Source organism: Scomber japonicus, chromosome 4 (assembly GCF_027409825.1).
Source record: "Scomber japonicus isolate fScoJap1 chromosome 4, fScoJap1.pri, whole genome shotgun sequence".
Classification (NCBI taxonomy): Eukaryota; Metazoa; Chordata; class Actinopteri; order Scombriformes; family Scombridae; genus Scomber; species Scomber japonicus.
The window spans coordinates 25,349,007-25,369,971 of record NC_070581.1 but is presented as its reverse complement, the minus strand read 5'-3'; the positions used below and the strand labels follow the sequence as shown (position 1 = coordinate 25,369,971).

The 20,965-nt window shown below is 37.1% G+C and overlaps 2 protein-coding genes across 2 annotated transcripts; one reads left to right on the top strand and one right to left on the bottom strand.

Moving 5' to 3' along the window:
- Nucleotides 1–1,051: 1,051 nt before the first annotated feature.
- Nucleotides 1,052–9,077, top strand: ormdl2 (ORMDL sphingolipid biosynthesis regulator 2). Its single transcript, XM_053317518.1, has 4 exons — nt 1,052–1,099; nt 5,135–5,308; nt 6,528–6,679; nt 8,224–9,077. Exons 2-4 carry the CDS (start codon nt 5,135–5,137, stop codon nt 8,357–8,359), a joined length of 462 nt encoding a protein of 153 aa, XP_053173493.1. The 5' UTR covers nt 1,052–1,099; the 3' UTR covers nt 8,360–9,077.
- Nucleotides 9,078–11,250: 2,173 nt separating this feature from the next.
- On the bottom strand, nt 11,251–18,263 carry nemp1 (nuclear envelope integral membrane protein 1). The gene is made up of 9 exons (XM_053317798.1): nt 18,155–18,263; nt 16,332–16,453; nt 15,879–16,095; nt 15,718–15,790; nt 15,524–15,617; nt 15,308–15,422; nt 14,169–14,394; nt 13,669–13,845; nt 11,251–11,905 (listed from the first exon to the last, which is right to left on the bottom strand). The coding sequence occupies exons 1-9, from the start codon at nt 18,261–18,263 to the stop codon at nt 11,746–11,748; spliced, it is 1,293 nt and encodes a 430-aa protein (XP_053173773.1). The 3' UTR covers nt 11,251–11,745.
- Nucleotides 18,264–20,965: the final 2,702 nt, after the last annotated feature.

Sequence of the window (20,965 nt, the reverse complement as noted above, 5' to 3'; positions counted from 1 at the left end):
GTTAAAGTATTACAGTTTATTAGTGATGTAGTTAAAGCATTACAGTAAAAGCATATTAGTATTATGAGTGATGTAGTTAAAGTATTACAGTAAAAGTACATACGTATTATGAGTGATTAAAGTATTACAGTAAAAGTAGTGATTTGGTCCCTCTGACTGATATATTATTATATATGACATCATTAGATTATTAATAGTCAAGCATCAGTGTTAGAGCAGCATGTTACTGTTGTAGCTGCTGGAGGTGGAGCTAGTTTACGCTACTTTATATACAGTTAGCTAGTTTAGTCCAGTGGTTTCCAACCTAGGGGTCAGGGCCCTCCAAAGGGTCAGCAGATAAATGTGAGGGGTCCTGAGATGATTAATGGGAAAGGGAAGAAGAAAAAACAAAGTTCTGATACACAAATTTGTTTTCAGTCTTTGAACTTTTTCTCTAATCTTTGATTTTTGGTGAAATATTGGATAATTTGAACATGTATTGAAATGATGTGAGAAGTTTAGAGGGAAAAATCACTATTTAGTGGAGCTGTTAACAACAGACATCTGAAATGTGAGCCCAACTACATACTGCTTTTTGTAAGACGTCAAAAGACAAAAAAGGTTTCATCTTTAACAATGTGTTGAATTTTAAAAGCTTGTTATATTATCCATTGTGTCAAATCTTCATCTGAAAAGTAACTAAAGCTGTCAAATAAATGTATAGTGGAGTATAAGTATAAAGCAGCATCACATGAATTAAAGTACAAGTACCTCGAAATAAATTAGCTATTTGATTGATTGTACTTTTACTTAAATGTACTGTTACTTTCCACCATTGAAATGATGCAGGTGCTGACTCACTGAAAGCTGAAGTGAAAGTCAGGAGTCCCCATGATGTTACTGTGATGACTGAGTAATTTATAGACAGCTGACCTGTGTGTGTAAGCTAATGCATCCCCCCCTCACACCTGTTTGCCTGCAGGTGATCAGGTGAGGAGGGCTGGAGTTTTTTTCTTCTGCCAGATGTCAGCTGCAGCTGCATCAGGGGACCCGGACCTAGGGAGGGCGGGGTTTAAGAAAAAACAAGGAATTTCCTGGTGAGCTACGACAACACGGGAAGGTAAAGTTTGCTCCGTTGAAATGTAAACTTTTTACACCATTTAAAGCTGCAAGTGTCAGGCTTATTTCTTCACAATTGATTAGAAGGAGTTATAACCCGCCGCCTGCAGCCTCACTGTAACATTACCACGGCAACCTGTAGTTATAGCAACCCGATCGGCAGCTAGCTTAGCTTAGCTTGTGGACGTCAGAGTGTCTAAACGCTAACTGTCAGACTGAAGTTAATAAAATAAAGTGTGGGTAGTATCTGAACTGCTACAGGCTTGTCTTCATAGAGGAGGCTCACATTTCACAGTTTAACCCCACAGTTATTTCGTTGTTACGTTGTTTTTTTGGTTCTTGTAGCTTCTGTCTGAATGTTGCGGCTACATGTTGGAGAGGAAGCGCCTGTTTTAGTGACATAGAAAGAGTCAGCGGGGCGGAGTCATTTCCCTAAAGTTGTTCTAAGCATTATCATTTAATATCGATATATATTTCAATTATTCGTCTACTGCTTAATGTCTGAAAGGTGGAAAAAAAACATTATGATGTCCACAAATAGTTTGATTTTATCTCTCAAACATGCAGATATCCCAAATTCTTAATTACTTCCCAAAAGTCTTAATTACTTCCACAATGCAGTTTGATAAGTCTGCAAGGAACAAAATGACATCATCTGTAAATAGTGCTGTGCAACGATCAGTCTGTCCTAACCTGATTTCAGAAATACCCTTGGGTGTCCTTATTGCTGTGGTGAAGGGTATAGCTATTATAAAAACGAGGGGTGACTGATATTAAATGGTTGAGAAATAATGTCGTTAATGAGAATTTCAGCTGTGAGTTGATTGTATCCTCACCCATTTACAGAAAGCTGTTCCAAATCCAAACCGGTCCAGTGTTGCAAACAGAAACAACCATTCGATTCTGTCAAGCACCTTTTCAGCATCGTCGTATATAGCACATTCTCCGTGGGATGGGCAATTTATCAATATTATATTGATATTGTGACATGAGACTAGATATCGTCTTAGATTTTGGATATCGTAATATGGTGATAAAGCAGAAGAGTTGTCTTTTCTTGGTTTTGAAAGCTGCATTACGGGAAATTTATGTAATCTTCTGAATTTACCGGACAGTTCTACCTATTGTATTTTTGGCTTTTACCAGCTTTGTCATTTTATCCAAATGACTGATGATTATTTATCAAAAATCTCATTGTGTAAATATTTAGTGAAAGCACCGATAGTCATCCATACAATATTGCTGCGATATCAAGGTATTTGGTTAAAAATATCGAGATATTTGATTTTATCTGTCTTGCCCAGCCCTACATGCTCTTTGCTTTTATGTAATGTATTTAACACACTCTGTACATTATGAAAGCTGTGTCACTCTTTTGACCCAAGTCTATAAAAAGACTAAAATCTGCGCGCTAATACCTTGCAAGGGATTTTATTTTTGGAGTTTAAGAGTGAAATCAGACGGAAAGATTTATGAGTGGGAAATGGGAGGAAGTGAGCCATTTTCATACATTTTCATAATCAGAAGTAAAAGTTAGAAGTTTACCTTTTAATTTAATTATAAATATCAATTGGTAACCCATCAGGAGCAGCTGCATCATCAGTATTAGTGGCATAAGTTGCTTCTATAATTTTATCCACTGTCAGATCCGGGGTTTTTTGCTGCTACTTTTGAAATGTTTGGGAATTTTAAAATATCTAAGAAAGACGTTTTTGTATCTGAATGAAATGAATATTCTGAGTTTAGATACACATAGAACAATCTGAAGGTGTCATTTACCTCTTTTAGGGTCCACAGTTACCTCATTCTGAACATTTGCCAAACCAGGAGTTTCCCAAACCAGGAGTTTTCCCACGGAGTGAGGAAACAGCTCACTCCGTGGATATGCTGTTGTTGTTGAATTCAGCCTTGAGTAGTATTAGTTCCTGGTGTGGATTTTCTGAGCCATCCAAAAATGTGTCTTTCTCAAGAATTTTAATTATTGCCAGTTCCAGTTTTTGACCGTAGGTTTTAAATTACGTACAGGCCAAGTTCTGTGTTGTATTAATTAAAAAAAAAACACACACATCTGTTTCTCTACAAAGTTTATAAAAACATGGTCCTGTAGCCATTTAACACAGAAACCTTATCTCCCTGGTGGACTGTTAACCAATTTAGTATAATAGTATTTATAAGTAAAAGATTTAAGGACATGGTCTGATATTACTATGCTGTTATATTGGCAGTCCTAGATTTGCTCCACTCACTTGCCAATAAAACCCAATGGTAATCTATTGAGTGGTTGGTAAAACTTTAACATTAATTGACAAGATTGAGTTCCCACCAAATTACAGACATTTTATGCAAGGTTAAATCTTTTATAAAATTTTATATAGATTTTCTGGCTCTTTTACGAGACCTATCTAAACTAGTAGTGTTTTAGTGGGTTAAGGGCAACATTAAAATATATTAAAACCATGTGATGACATAACTTGGGAGTCTTCATAAGATGAGGATTGAATTATCTAAGAGTGTAGGGTCAGTCATCCTCATTGGCACTTTGCACATTCATTAAGTTTAGTTTCTCATACAATAAGATCCCTTCAAGTATAATGTATCTACCTTCTGGATCTGAAATCTATCAATTCAAATGAAAACTCCTCAGGCAAAGGGAACCATAGGAAGCAGAAAAAAAATGTTATATGTATCACACGGCATCATTGAGATTCCTGGTGTTGAGTGTTTTTGTTTCAATCTAAGTATCTGTTAAACCTTTGTCAATTTATCGCAGTCCCTGATGTTTCATGATGTGACCTCAACCTTCACAGATGTAGACGTAACCTCTAACATACATTCCCCCCTAAGATCAATATATATAAATCTCCACCCTTTTAACATTTCACACATGACCAACCGATCACAAAACCTTCCCAGTCTGAGGGGCCGCCCCAATCACCACCAGTCCTCCCAATCCCCTAACCCCCAAGCAGGCTACAATTTCCCCTGAAGTGATTTAACATTTTAAGAACCCAATATCTAACCCTATGCCCTCCCCACCTTTCTGTTGTTGATAAATTTAATATGGGGCGACTTATCGATTGTTGCAGCTCTAGTACAGCAATTAAAAAATGCTGAAATTCTCATATTTGAAAAGCTGGAACCAACAAATGTTTGATGTGTTTTGCTTGATCAAATTTTTGTCAATTAATTTCCTCTTGATCGAATAATCGTTTCAACACAAAGATAAATATGAAATCACTTGAAATGCTTTCCTCTTAATTAGAGCTTACTGTACAGAGCCTAGTATTTAAAACAGATTTGTTAATGAATGTTTAAATTAATCGTGAAAACTTGTAATTTATGTGGAGCTGATTACTTGATCACCAGATAAAGGGATTAATCACTTTGGTCTAGAGCTGCTGGCACAAGTGATCAACTAGTTGCCAACTATTAAATTAATTGCCAACTATTCTGATAATCAATTAATCACTTTGAGTCATTTTTTAAGAACAAAATGTCCAAATTCTCTGCTTCAAGCTTTTTAAATGTGAATATTTTTCTGGTTTATTAAGTCCTATCAAATATCCAGTGTGGGGATTTGTTTTTTTTTTCTCTGTTTGATATAAATCACAAATTGAATCTTTGGGTTTTGGACAATTGCTGGGATCAACAAAAAAAAGTACCTTGGACTTTATGAAACTGTGAAACATTTTGGAGACTAAACAACTAATCAAGATAATGATCAGGAGATTAGCTGATAGTAAAGATAATTGTTAGTTGCCCCTTGAGTTAGTTCACTCTAATTAAAGTGACAATTTCCTTATTTATATTCTGTAATATAAATGCTGCATCTGTAATGTTTGGTGAGGACCATCGGCCATAACATGAAGAAATGATGTCAGAAATGTTGGTTTTAACTTAATTTAGTAGATTAACCACATGACCACTGTTAGGAATTTTTACCACCTGAATTAGCTTCCCAAACATCGGCAGATATTTACAGTTCTTTATTTTCAGCATCCTAAACTCTTAAAGTTATCTAATTCCTTTCTTCCAGATGAACGTGGGCGTAGCTCACAGCGAGGTGAACCCCAACACGCGGGTGATGAACAGCAGAGGAATATGGCTGACCTACCTGCTGCTGACCGTCGTGTTGCACATCGTGCTGCTCAGCATCCCTTTCTTCACCGTGCCGCTCGTCTGGACCCTCACCAACGTCATCCACAACCTGGTGAGTTACACTGATGATGACAAAAGAGAGCGACTGCACTCAATAATGATTAAACTGCCACGCTGAAGGTAATGTAGCGCATTTTTTAGGTTGCTAGATTATTTTAAACTCAGCAATTATCTTTTTTTTTTAATGTTAATCTACTCAAGAGAATTGTGTAGATTATGTAGCGTAGTAGAATATATAGAGCATTTATTTTTAGGGTTGTGCAATATGACAAAGTTTGGTATCTATCCCTTTTAATATCGCTCTTTTTAAGTTTTGGGTAATGTTCAAAATGAATGAATGAGACTGCTATATGTCATTTCTTGCACAGCTGCATGAGAGGACAACATCTATCAATTCAATATGGAGCTACTGCCAGTGGTTAGTTAGTTAGCTTAGCTTAGCTTAGCTTAGCATAGTACAGCCGGGTGCAGTGACTTCTTAAATATTTTAGTAGTGGAGTAAGGGAAGGCACATTTATTTATACAGCACTTTTCAACAACAACACATTTCAAAGTGCTTCACATAAAACATAAAATGCATCAAGCCAGAATATAAAAGCAACACATGGTGAATTACAAAGACATTTAAACACAATTAAAAGTGTTAAATTGGAAATAAACGAAACAGGAGAATAAAAAGTTAGAGAACAGAAAAGTCTTCAGCCTTGATTTAAAAGAAGTGAGAGTTGGAGCGGACCTGCAGTCTTCTGGGAGGTTGTTCCAGATATGTGGAGCATGAAAAATGAATGCTGCTTCTCAATGTTTAGTTTTGACTCCAGACTCCAGAAACCATATCAAACAGACAGATGTGACAGTAGTATCAGTCTTCTGTGTAATTATTCCTTTTATATTGGGCAGATTTGATGATCAAGTAACTCCATATTTCAGATATTTAAGTATGTGGTAAACCTATAAAGAACTTGTTGATATTGAGAGTTCGGGTGAAAATCCTCCATGATGTCGTTGGAGGGCAGCTAATGCAGCAGAGATATACTGGAGCTTGTTTATTGGAAACTATAATCTAGATGAAACTAAAACTGTAATTAAAGTTTAATCACACTTCCTTTTGATGTGATTATACCCCTGATTGCATAAAGATGTAACAGACCTGCAGAGTACCTCATAGAGAAGATATAAAACCAATATATAATCATACAGCTTTCTGTCAGAGTGTGATTTTATTGATCTGTCTTTGTGATTGCTGGTCATGGTGTCCTCCTGTATCTCTGCAGGTGATGTACCTGTTTCTACACACAGTGAAGGGAACTCCCTTCGAGACGCCGGACCAAGGCAAAGCTCGTCTGCTCACTCACTGGGAACAGATGGACTACGGCGTCCAATTCACAGCGTCGCGTAAATTCCTCACCATCTCACCAATTGTTCTGTAAGTGTGTTTGCTGCTCATAGTGAAAGGTCAACGTCCGTGCTGTTTTTGCTTTCATTATGATGGTTTCATTGGTATGCAGCATGACTTAACCGATGTCCAGGCTATTTGGGGATATTATAGCCTTCTTTTTATTTAAAAACTATTTATTATCCAAGTCCCACCTCACATAGTTACTGTTGCTACGCCTGTTAACATTGTCATTTTCACACAGCTCATATGTTTACAATATCGTTGCTGATCCACCTCTCAAAATATTTTGTAGGGGAGACCATGTACGGTTGTAACACTTTTAGCAATTTTCCCAATAAATCAGAAACTGTTTACACTGGAACAGTCAATTTGCTATATTAAAAACTGACTATATTAAAAACTGATATAATGTAACAAGGCGTTACAACTGTCCCTGTATCACCAGTCATGTTTCTCCTTCATGCTATAGAGCTTGACTGCTGACTAGACATGTGTTAACCATTTCTATTTTTAGCTTACAAAACAGTGAATTCAGTAATAACTGTTTGAATTCTTAGATATTTGATCTCATGACTGTATCCAAAAAATACATAAATCAAAAATACCTCAAAAACACACTTTTGTAGATACATTCTCCACATTTGGCTCCTATTTTGAGGACAAGAAGACAATCTAACTGAGCATGTGCACAGTGAGTGGCATCACTCTAGCTTGTTTCTGTCCCGTGTTACAACTGTACCTGGTCTCCCCTACTGTAAAAGAACAGGTTCATGATTTTAGACAAATACAGCACCTTTTATCAGCTGTGCTCTCACATGTCCTTCATTTAATATGCAGACTTTTCACTAAGGAAGTTGTTTTAAACTGGTTTTGCAGTCATCTTATGTTCTTACGTTCATCTTAACTTCAGTGCACGATCAGAAAGCCGAGAGCAGGAACAGTTGCTCAGCTGTGAAGCTTTTCAGATTAAAAGGCTTTCTCTAAACTGATGATGAAACACAACAGTGAAAGATTCGGTAAAAAGAAGGTTGCAACATGTGACTTCTAATCTTTCATATCCTCTGCTTAAAGTCTCAAATTCACCTCTGGGCAGCAGTCACAGACACTGACTCAATGCTCAACATGTATTTTGTAAACCAAAAGCTCTGCATAATAAACTCTTAACCTGTGAGCTTCTGCTTTTGTGGTATTAGTTAAAGGCTCTATTTTCACTTTTGATTTCTTATCTGAGAGTCACATTGAACAGTGTCAGCTATTATCACTGAACCATTAGTTTATAATGTTAAAACAGTGTGAAAGCAAACTGAAATCATAAAGCCAGCAAATTAGCATCATAATATCACATAAAGGTCAGTATCTAAGAGTCATATCGAAGGCATCTGAGTGTTTCATCCAGAAGTTTGTTTTTGCTGCACATGAATTCAACTTTTCATTTGTGAATGTCTTTCATTTGTCTTATTTCCTCTTTCTAAAGGTTTCATACCGTTGCTTCAAAGTGTCCAACAGATGTTTATCCTGATTTGTTAATACCCCCCACCCCCCTCCCCACCTCTCTCTCTCTCTCTCTGCAGGTATATTCTTGCCAGTTTCTACACAAAATACGATCCCACACATTTCCTAATCAACACGGGCTCCCTCCTGAGCGTCCTCCTCCCAAAGTTACCTCAGTTTCACGGAGTACGGATATTTGGGATCAACAAGTACTGACAGAAATGATTCAAGCACTGGATTTTAATCAACTGGACTTTTATGTTTTTTCTGTTTCCGCTGAACTATTTTAGGTTTAGATGAGAAGGAGATAATCTGAGCAGACTGTGTGGAGTAATATATCAAAGTTGCAGTTTGTGCAGCCTGAAAAAAAAAAAAAGAACGCGGTAAATGCACTGCTGCTGTTTTACATGAAAGTTACTTTATTTTTTTCTTCATGGACATTCCTGCTGTTTTTTTGTTTTTTTTGTCAAAAAGCCAGACGTCTTTGCTCTTGTTGTGAAGTAAGAGCAAAGTTTCACCTGCACTGCTTTCGAATGTGACGATTACTATACATAAAACATGCCATCTCCCCTCTCTGTCTTTAGACGCAGCTTTTTACTGTTACAAACTGCGCTGGCTGCAAGTCTGTAAAACTGAGTTTCTGGTTGTTGCCATAAATGTGAATCAATCTCTTCCATTTACTCAACGTGTGGTTCATGTTCGGAGTAAAATTTCACCTCTTCTTTTTTTCTTCTTCATGCTTTCTGTGATTTATTTTTAAGGGTTCACGCGCATCATGCATTTACACATCTACAATAAACACTGCAGACTTTGTTTTGCTATGATACACATAATCATGAAAAGCTGGATCTCTTTTTCCATGTATGTGTATAAAAAATGAGCAGTGAGAGCTATACGATGTGCACACGTGGGTGGTCTTCTTATCTTTACTCCATATGGCCAGAGGCTGCAAAGTCCTCTTTTTTTTTTTTTTTTTTTGCGGAGGTTTCTAAGAATTAATCGACTGAACGTGGGCCAGTTTGTAAGCGGCGGGGAACTCCAGACACTTTACATGAAGGCAGCATGGCGGGGGCAGTCACACTGTGTGCAATATGTTCATATATCCAAAGGGTTTCCCCCCCCTTCCGCATGTGCGGTTGTGTTTGCATTGCAGTGAGGTTTCCCTGTTACAGAAGCGTGTTTTTGGGGAAGTAGCTCATAGGAAATGCATCAGCGTGTGAATGTGATTACTCTGTTGATTATGCCAGCCATACTCTGGGAAACATGCAAATCACGCTAGCTGTATCAGCTGTTTCAAACATGTGTAATCGAGTGTGTTTGGGGTGTTCCCTGCCTTCAGGAGCTGCTCAGGTGATGACACTGAGCCAGTAGTAGGATGCAGAGCATAGATGGGCTAAATGTCAAACGCCCCCCCTCCTCAAGATATCAGATATGGCTACCAGGAACTAGAGAAAGGGAGAAAAAGGATGAATCTTTTTTTTTTTCTCTCTACATATTACACTGAAAGATTTAAGATAACACTATCTGGTCTGAGCAGCAGATTAGGTCATCCACTGCAGTTTTTCCCAGTTCTGCTTCCACTTTTTACTTAGTGTGAACCCGGCAAACCTCGATGAGCTGTACTAGATGTATGATGAATATTTAAAACTGACTCGGGACTCAGTGTGGATATGAAATTAAGATATATGACATGACATCAAATTAATACAAAAAATAAAAATGTTATCTGTATGAAAAGATATGCCAAAGGAGATGATGGAAGTTATGTGCAGATAAGACAAAAGGTCAGAAATTTCTACTTTTCCCAGTTGGTAGAATTTCTTGAGCCTTCTTAGAAATTAAAGTCGTGTTTAACAAAAGATTTAAATATGTAACAGAGGACAAAAGAAATGGAACAACTAAGGGAAAAAAATCAGTTGAGGGGCCCGGTGGGGTTTTCAAAGTTTGATTCTGTGAAGTGGACAAAAATCGAAAGATGTTCATCAATAAGGCTTTAAGTCATTTCCCAGATACACAGATTAAAACTGTGTTCTGCTGCTGTTAGTCATACGCAGCTTCTGCAAAAGCTATGTTTGGTACAATTCAGCCCTCTACTGTTTATAGAGTGGAAATTCCTCCTCTTCCTCCAACTAGTCATGTCTCTCTAATGTCATCTACTTAATAGAAAGCAACAGACAGATGAAGTCAGTGATGGAGCAAAAAATGCAAATGAGCTTTTTTTTTTCAGCCCCTAAACTGCAGAGATTTGCTTTTGTTTTGTCTCATACATTAAACATCTTTGAATGGCAGGACTGTTTTTGTTTTTTCAAACATTTTAAAGACGTCACCTGACTTTGAGAACTTATGAGCATTTTTTAAAAACAATTTTCTTTCATTTTATAGACTAAATGATAAAAAAAACAGAACTAATCATTAGTTTGAGCCCTTGATGCAAACAGCTGCACATGAAACTCAATATATCTTGAATTGTTCTTAGAAAATAATGCAGAAAAACAGAAATCCCATTTTAGTAAAGGTGAAAATCCAATAGGAAAATTAAGACCTTAGCTTTTTGGTTTTAAATACATTTCATAATAACATTAAATTAAAGCCTCTCAACCTTTTCATCTAGGGCTGGGTATCAATACTCGATACCTTCAAAAAATAAATCAGTACCAAGTAGTCCATCAAACGATACCTGCAATCCATCCTTTTGCCAAACAACACAAGCGTTCTTCCATTTAAAGTGACATGTGATCGGTCCACTGCCACAGCAGCTAAAACCAGTCTGTGGTGGTGAAGTCGCGGAATTTGAGGTTAGCACCTTTAGTGGTTCAACAGCCAAGATGCCACCTAAATGCTCTAAAGTGTGTCTACACTACACGCCTGTTACACCGGATAAAAGCTAGAGCACTAAATGAGTACTGGGTATCAAATGAAGTACTTAACTTGTATCTGAATCACTTTCAGGGTACTTGGGTTGGTACTGGTATCATAATAATTTCTTATAGTGATACTAATAATTCATACCAGGGCTCAAATATATATTTTTTATTCAAAATACTTTGGGGATATAAACATGACGGCTCCACTTCATCATGCTGTGGTCTCAGAAGTGAGGACTCGTCACAATGCTGCACACACGTGTAACCTGAAAGCTCTCAACGCAGTTTATTGCAGGGAGCCCATTTAGAGCCTGAAGGCTGTAAACAAACACAAAGAGTTGTGAAAAAATTAAAACATGGACACATTTCTGAGCTACAACATTAAGAAAACACAAACTACAGTCATACAGTAAAAAAGTAAAATTGCTTTGATCCCCGACCGACCGCTCTACATTACCGAGTTTGAAACCTTTTTTTTTTTTTAACAGAAGCCTTTGTTCTCCAAAAAGAAGAGATGTGTCTTTGGTGCTTGACCACTCTGTTCTGTCAGTGATTTGTCTGATGAACGCTGGGACTTAAGGTGGCTCGTTTTACTGAAATAAACAACATGGGCCTCCGTAGCCATCGCTCTAAGTCAGTCTGGATGTTTAGCGAGCTGTTCACCCGTCACCTTTTCTTAAAAGGCGTAAATGATTGTTTCTGTTTTTTTACACGTCGCCCTTGTGACGCTGTGCTTCATCACTCTGGTATCACCATCGGCTCAATATCGTCTCCCTCCTCGTCGTCGGTGTCAAAAAATTCGTCCTCAAAATATGATCCTCCGAAGCCGTATTCCTGCGCGTGGACAGACACCTCGTTGGACATCAGGTGAGGCGACCCTTCGATAAAATCTGCAAACCTGTGAATTATAATGACAATATCAGCATTTTATTAACATGTTATATGCAAACTATGTGCAGGTGTTTTCTGTAGGAGTGTAAGGTTGATGGTACTCATACGCTGGTACATTTACATCAGAAATATGACATTTGGTTTCACTTCTGCAAAACACCAACAGGTTTTTGAATATGACCTTTCTATTAATTTATGAGTTTTGCATTTTGGATGAATTCATGTAGATATAACTGGACAAAGACACAGTTTGCGTAATCCGATCTGATGCCACGTAATTTATTAGAAATAGGATTCTATTTACTGGTTAGCTCCGACACACTTCTTCTTCGCTGCTCTTAAAACAGTTGCACTATGCTGTCATGGGCAGCTGCTGTTTAAGAGGGGCACCTGACACCTGTAACAAGGAGCTAGCGTTAGCGCATCATGTCGGCGGTTTGGCAAAACTTCACAGTGGATGTTCCCACCAGTAAGACGGCGACATGCAACATATGCAAAGAAGCAGTTTCGAGGGGTGGCACCTTTCTTATACAGTCTAAGGGTGGCACGAGTGTTGCAAATTTCAACACCAGCAACTTAATCAAACATTTGAAGACGCGTCACGCTAAAGAGTACGACAAATTTACCAAAGCTAAGGGGAAAAAGAAGGACAAACTGCAGCAGCAAACTCTGGAAACTGCCTTTTTTATTTTACAATATTGTGGCTGCACTTCATTTTTTTAAATTATTATTCCTAGATTTATTTACTTAAGTTGCTGTTGCACTACGGTTTTATTCAAAACATAAATGGCTTCCATTTGCTGTATTCATTAATGTTTTACAAAGGCTTTAACCTGAGCCAGGCTTTACCACAATGATAATCATATCACAATCATGCAGGCGTAGTATTATATTGGTTTGTTTTTTTTTAAACACACTGGTATCAGTATCGGTACTCAGTATCAGCCGATACCTACAGCACAAGTATCGGAATTGGTATTGGGAGGGGAAAAAATGGTATCTGAACATCTCTACTTAAGACTCTCAATCAATCTAGCATCTTAAATCAATTAAATAAAAATAAAAAAACCTATTGATGAACCTGACCTGGAGGGCAACAGAGGGAAGTATTGGGCCATATAATGTCTTATTTGATTAATAAAACTAATTAATAACAATTAAATAATGTAAGTACTCACACCCTTTAATAAGACAGACATTGTATATAATCACTGGTGCAGCTAACTGGTTTAAAACAACAAACAATCAGTTTAATGGAGATCACCTGTGTGTAGTCGAGGGGTTTTAGTTGACTGTCGGATAAAAACAGCTTCATCTGGATGGTCCAACTTTTGCTGAGTCTTAATGATGACAAAACCTACAACCTCTCTGGTCTTACACTTTTCTGTTGATCAGTGACAAAACAACCACTTTAAAAGAGAACTCCACCAATTTAGCAGTATTACTGTAACAGTGTAGGATTATTCTACATGTTCTTCCTCCTTGTCAAAACCTGGCATCTACATTACCCACAATGCAACTCAAACATCAAGAGTTCAGTCTGAGATTCAAGCAGATGTGTAAAATTGGCAGAGCTCCCCTTTAAACCTACTTTAAAATTCAAGGGGATGAATCTCATTTATATGCTCTTTTTAAGGTACTGCATGACTGACACTAACAGAATCTCCTCATTTTAAGAGTTATTGGCCAAAATCAAGAACACATCATGTATCTAACCAAAGATAAAGAAAAGTGGGAAAAGAAAATGTTTAAAAATGTATAAATAGCCACCTTTTTGGGGATTGAAGCCTGGACACTGCCCTCCACGGGCTGAACTCCGGGCTATGACAGTACTTCCGCAAGTCTTCCAGTGCTCGCTGAGTCTCCTCCTCCGCCTCCTTCTGATACTCCTCCTCGGTCAGCAGGCGACGTGGCTCTGGCTTCCAATTAACAAGCCGTCTCATCCTCCTTTAAAACAATTACACAAATATACAAATGAGTGTGACCACTGATACTAAAAGGGAAATGTAACACAGGCTATTAAGTAGATAACTTCTGAGATTCAGTATTGTAGGCAATGTCAAATGGAAGGAAAAAATAAGGCATCAGGCAACATTTTACACTTGAGATCACAGATAATATTGTGCAGTATCAGAAACTCTTGTACATACAATAATAGCTCTACATTATACTGCCTGAGATAACAGAAACGCCACACACGCTGTTAAAAAGAGTTTAACATATCACTGTACTCTTACGCCACCTTCTGGCAGCATTTTAAAAACACTCACCTCCATGCAATAACTGCCAGATAAAAGGGGTACTCCAGATTTTTGGACACAAAAAGTGCCACGATGATGGCAAATGCAACTTTCTGAATCTGAATTCCTAAATACATCAGGAGAAGGCCCAACAACTGCAGCGTCCACGACAGGATGTTGATGCTCTTCTGATCCACCAGAGGGCCGTAACGGTAACACACAGCAAAGCTGATGAATCCTACAACTCCCACATAACCTGAAAAACACAAAAAACATCAACTTACACAGTGTTTAAGAAGAACTAATGAAGTGGTGAGATATGCAATGTAAAGCCTGCATGCTGAACTGCAGCTTCTGTATAAATGCCAGTCTGACGAGGGCCACAATTCATCATAGTTGTGTAAGTGGGGACGGGGGCTAAAACTGCCTGTTTGAAACAGAGGCTGAACTGAAGGGCTTCATAAAGGGCCTCATAAAGGGCCAGTGAGAGATAAATAAAGAGTTTTTAACTATAAATCATGCAAAGATATTCCAATAGAGACCCAGAGTATAAATACAGATACGTGCATGATATATCCTCTTGAAGCAGTAAAAACTTCAAATATCCAAGGCCTTAAAATTGAATTCAGAAGATTGATTTGTGTTAGAGGACGGATTCACAATTTTTCTGTCTTAAAACAACAGTTAGGTGCCCAAAATAACACTGAAATAGGTTTTTTTGCTGTAATCATTCCTCCTGTTCATACTGACCATTAGAAGATCCCTTTATAATGAACTTGAGTGTTAGTGATGGGGGACAAAATCCACAGTCCTCCTCCTGTGCCAAAAAGTTTTTACAAGTTCATCTGAAGCTAATATGAAGCTTCAGCTGTCACAATGAGTCAAATCAAGTCTATGTTTCAACATTATAGTCTTTTTAGTGCCAAAGTCCTTCTTTTTGTTACTATACTTCAACTACAGCTCAAAAAAGGCCACTTGATGCTAAAATGAGTATAAATGTGGCAGACATCCATTTGATATGACCAGCTCAGACTGCTGAAGCCTCACATAAGCTTCAGCCTCCATCACTTCCACTGACAGCAACAGCCAGTATGAACAGGAGGAATGATTGTGAGCCTATCTTTTTGAAATTTAACTACATGACATTTGTATGCATGAAGAGTTTGTACCTAACACCATGTGCCAGTGTTCTCGCAGAATCGTGTTGAGATTCCTGAAGACGAGCTGGATGGCGTACAGAGAGAATGACCAGCCGCCCACTATCAACACATAAAAGGGGCTTTTCTGTGGGAACAGCAAACACAAAGGTTATAAAACTTAACATAAGAGATTAGAGAGATTATTCAGTAAAATCATGAATATTAGAGGATAAAGAACTACCTTACCTTTGGCAAAAAACGAGACACTATAAACAAGAGGATGATGAGGGAGGCGATCATCCCTGTGCTTGTACCAGCAGAGTAGAAGAAAGCTTGACTCCTTCATATGAGAGATTAAAAAAAAGTAGTTAATAACATATAAGCTTGTTAAATCCTAACAATAGAACATATTTAAGATTTAACACATTTAAAAAAGTTACCTGCTGAGTGAGTCTGCAAAGAGGAATAACAACGCTCCAGAAAGGAATACCAAAAACAGATAAATATCAAACTCTGCAAAGGAAAACAAACATTTTATTGGCCTTCGGATATTTATCAATAACAAGCAAATTAATAATGTTCTTTTATCCCCCCCACTTACTACGAACTGGCTTGAGAGTGTACAGAGCTTCATCCGCAGGGTCGATCTTGAAGCACGTCTTCTTGCTGAACAGGCTGATGTTGATGGTGGTCTCATTGTGCCCCTCTCGTAACATGCTCTGGAACCAGCCCCAGACACTGAAGCGGTCCAACTCCTGCAACTCCTGCTCACCATCCACAGTTTCCACCTTAAACGTGGTTGAACTCCACACTCTGACCTGTCAGGAAAAAACACTTTGATCAAATGTTTGACTGTGTGGAAAATGTTGAAGTGCTGCAAAGTTTAACTTAAGTTTTAATAACTGTTGGAAATGAAAGATTTAATGTAGAAAATGTGCTAAATTGAGAGAAAGCACTTTTTCACTATGCTATAATTTAAAAAAAAAAAAGAAAGAAAAACGCATTAAATCATAAAATAACAACGTTCCTAATTTGACAGTGGACCATAACTTACCTGAATCCTTGTCCAAACATGCTTCCAGGTCGGCACTATGGAGTTTGTATAGCAGAACAGATTGGTCCCTGTCATCCCGTACAGCTCTCCATCACGGAGATCATGTACTTGAGGTTTGTTTCCTGGGTTTAATGAGCAGAAACATGTATGTGTTAGTATGACTGCATTATGTGACATGAATAAAAGACTCAAAAAAGATGTATTTAAAGTATCAGGCTGGTGTTCTACTATACATTTTTAAAGTAGGAAAGCCCCCAACATTACGAGTAAACATGAAAGTATTAAATCCGCTGCAATACATTTCATTTTAATCAGTTTTTCCTACTGTGACATGTCAAAAAGTTTTCTAAGAGAAAGATGTATTGTCATTTAATCCCATGAAAAGACTAAAACCAACAACAGGTTGTTGCTGCATTTAAAAGTTTACCTGAAGCTTATGTGAGGCTTATGTTAAGTGGATAACTGCCACATTTACACCCGTTTTAGCATGAAGTGGCCTTTTTGTGTTTCCCTGTGGTGGAAGTATAGTAACAGGAAGAGGCACTTTGGCACTATAAAGACGTAATGTTGGAAGATATCTACTTAATTTGACTAATTTGGATGGCTGAAGCTTCAAATCAACTTTTAAATAGATTTTTGCACTGAAGGAGGCTTTTGGATTTTGTCCCCCATCACTTACATTATAAGTTCATTATGAAAGGATCTTCTAATGGTCAGTATGAACAGGAGGAATGATTACAGCATGTTTCAGTGTTCATTTGGGCTCCTGACTGTTGTTTAAATACAGACTTGAAAAACTTTTAACACAAATCAGTCTCCTGACTTCAACCTGAAGGCCTTTGTGTAGAGGACATATAATGTACATTTTCAGGTCTATATTTATATTCTGGGACTCTACTGGAATATTTTGACATTATTTACTGTTAAAAACTCCTTATTATTCTCACCCCTTTCCCCCACATACAAAAGTAATGATGAGTTTATATGAGGGTTCAGCAGTCTAAGTTAGTCATATCAAGTAGATATCTGTCACATTAAGTCTTTTTAGCATGAAGTGAACTTTTTGTGTTTCACTCTTGAGCTGCAATGGAAGTATAGCAACAAGAATAGGCACTTTGGCACTAAAAAGACAGTAATGTTGAAAGATATCTACTTGATTTGACTAATTTGGACAGCTGACGTTTCATAATAGCTTCAGATCAACGACATTTATGTACAGAAGGAGGCTTTTGGACTTTGCCCCCATCACTTACATTATAAATGCATTATGAGGGGATCTTCTAATGATTACAGCAAGAAAAAAACGTTTCAGTGTTAATTATGGCAATTGACTGCGATTTTAAATGTGAACGTATCCTTTAAGTATGATTTTAATAGCAGGATGTTACTTATCAAGCTTTTTAACTTTGGTATTGATACTTTTCTTTAAGTAAAGGATCTGAGAGCTTCTTCCACCTCTGTATAAACAGGTTTGGTGATTCAGTTTCATTATTACGACTGTAAGATCAACATGAGGGCGGGGCGTGTTTATGACGGTGGAGAAACGTTCAGATTTGCCATAGTTATCAGCAAATCTACAATAAAACAATAAATGACTGATTTAAATAATATGTCTCTTCTATAAAAGGGATGCAGTCACAGAAGTGAACCCGTAATAAGAGAAAAGGTACAAAGTCTCATCGTTTAGTAACTTCTGTGCAGTCTCGCAGCTTCAGACACGTTAAAACAAGCTAACATGAGTTAGCCGGTAAATACTCTGTAGTTTTAAATACGTGTCGATTAAACTTAAGTGTTCGTCATTGCCGCGTACCACTTCATCTTACCCGTGTTCTGGTGTGAAGATTGAGGTAAGCAGATAAGCAGCACCATGAAAATCACTGACTTAACGCCTGTAAAAATGAAACCGTTTGTCATTTTCATGCATCCCGCCATGATGATAGCACTCTCTGTGACGTATTTAAGTCCCGCCCCTTCCTCCTCGACCCTCCGCATTGAGTTACAGGCCTCCCAGCCAATCACAGCGCCGCATTGCATTACGTCACTTAGTGCTGTTTTTTTGAATGGACATGCTGCAATTTGTATTCAAATGACCAATATTTGTAGTATTATAAACCTTTTTTATTTTGTTAAGGAACATTTTATATCCACAAATCAAAAATATCCAAAAATAACCTTATCATTTAAGTTAATGTTAATTGAAATAAAATATTATAATATATTATTTTAAGTCTCCACACTGTATAAGAAATAAGAACAGTACATCTGTTTTCAAAATGTACTCAAATGTTTTTAATTGAAAATGTGTATCACTTATACTTTTACTTTTTATTTATTTAGTTTTTTCCCTGTCTATGTCAATTGATTTATTGATTAAGATATTTTATCTTCTTTGTGGGATTTTTCATGATACAACATAAACAATGCAGATGGATTATACTCCATGCACAGACCTTTATGTCCCTTTTTATTCATTTATTATTTATAATAATAATGATAATAATAATAATGATGAGAAATAATACATTTAATTTATAAAGCACTTTACATTTGCAAAGCCAAACTCAAAGTGCTATGAAACAAACAAAACAAAACATCAGAAAATAATTAAAAGTATTTGGAGGATTCAATGACATAAGAAGGAATAACATATTACACATGAAAGCTGATTCTGACTTCTTTTTTTGTTTTACTAAATATCTTAAACTTGACTTTTAAGCAAATAAGTCTGAGTTTAAAACAACATTTTGGGAGATACAATTGTCTCTTGTGATTTCTTTAATACATATTGCTTAAGTGGGTTAGGGGGTGGGGGGGGGGGGGGCTGCTGGGAGACTTGGACTCAGTATTTCTATAATCCTGTGGCACAGAAAGTGTGTGTTATTTGTTTGTTATTTGTGATCTTTATACTGAGCTCTTTCAGATCTAAATCCCTTGTTGGAAAGAGGCTTGGCCAAACATCACACAGAATCACAATTATGTAAACCAGAAATATTATATAATAGTCTAATGTGGCTGTAATTAGTGTCTGTAAGTGCTTTCCCTAATTCGCCTGGGTGCTGTCCAGATGGAAACCACCCTAACCCTTTAGACAAACTGTGTACCTACCTTCTTTACAGACAAGAGGAGGATGTAGTTTGACATTGGTGGAGTCAGTAAACACAACTAGAGATACACAAGCTGCTGGAGCATTAGTTACTGTAAATGAAGGTGCAACATTGGATTTGTCCAATAAAAACACTGTGATGAATGTAAACAGTGGGGACAGTAATACATCTAAAGGATCATTGTAAGAAAATGTAACATATATAGACACATTTCATCTTCACAATCAATCCAACCTTGTGATACAACTTCAGCAAAGACCAAATGTCAGCTGAATGTATTTAATAAGGAAAGAAAGCAGGGGGGGGGGGGGTCAATCAAAGGTTATTATTGGTTGAATTGGCAGCAATCTTAGGTTGGAAATGTTGGATTTACTGCCAAATATACCAAAAGCATTTTAGAAGACTGTAGATTTAAAAACAATGTATGTATTTAACAGATTCTCCATAAACCCAACACTGACTGAACCCTGCAGCGCCCTCCTGTGGACAATCAGAAGAAACACCATCAGCCTGAGGACAATGACAGCTTTGTAAGAGAAATCAGCAGACAATTTTCACAGCAGATGTACTTATGTTTTCTGTTTACTCGTTTCAGTTTCGGTGCATTTCTGCTTACTCACTGTGATGGCTGACTGGGACACGTAATAGGTCATAGCCATTGTTTGTGTTGTTAGTGACACCTGATCCTTTTCCTGCTAGAAGTGCTATGTATAAAATAAACTCAACAAAATGAACTGAATATTTTTACTTCTTCTTTTTTTTTTTTTTTTTTTACAAATTACTACTAATAATAAAGTTTATATAGGTACAGCACCTTGAAAAAGGTATAACCAAGGGTAAAATATTTCAGTAGTACAATTAAGTGAACTATAAGCAGCAATTACTTACATTGGGCTCTCATTACATGAAAGCTTCTTTTTTTTTAAAGTCTCTAATCTTTTTCCCCTCACCCCTTCGCAAAAATTAGAAGTGGCTTTACACAGGATAATCAAGATGAAAACATTTCAGCACCACAATCAAGTGAAATCAGGCAAATAGAAGCACAGACTTCCACAAGGAAATAAAATAAAGAGTGCAATAAACAAAAAAAACGATAACACAGAACTGAAAAGATCAAACTTAGGGCTCACGTTACTTTAAAAAAACAACTTTCCCTTCAGCTGTTGCCCCTTGGCTCACATTATGGAGGCATAGGAGTGTCATAAAAATAATATATGTGGAAATATTTATTCATTGCATATAAATTATCATATTAAATAATTATTTTCTTATTATTTTACAGGTTTATTTCTTTTTTATGGCACTCCTTAGACTCCATATACTTTGGGCAACTTGTGCTGAGTTGAAATAAAAACAACTTTTATTATTTAACTAAATGTGTGAAACCTGCAGCTTGATGACCTAATTTGCTGCTGTGTCAATGACAAATGCACATTTAACTAAAATTCTGTGGGGTTTAAAAGAAGAGAAATGTATGCATCTTATTTGACTTGATAACAGTCAGACTGAACCCCTGACTAGTCTCCTGTA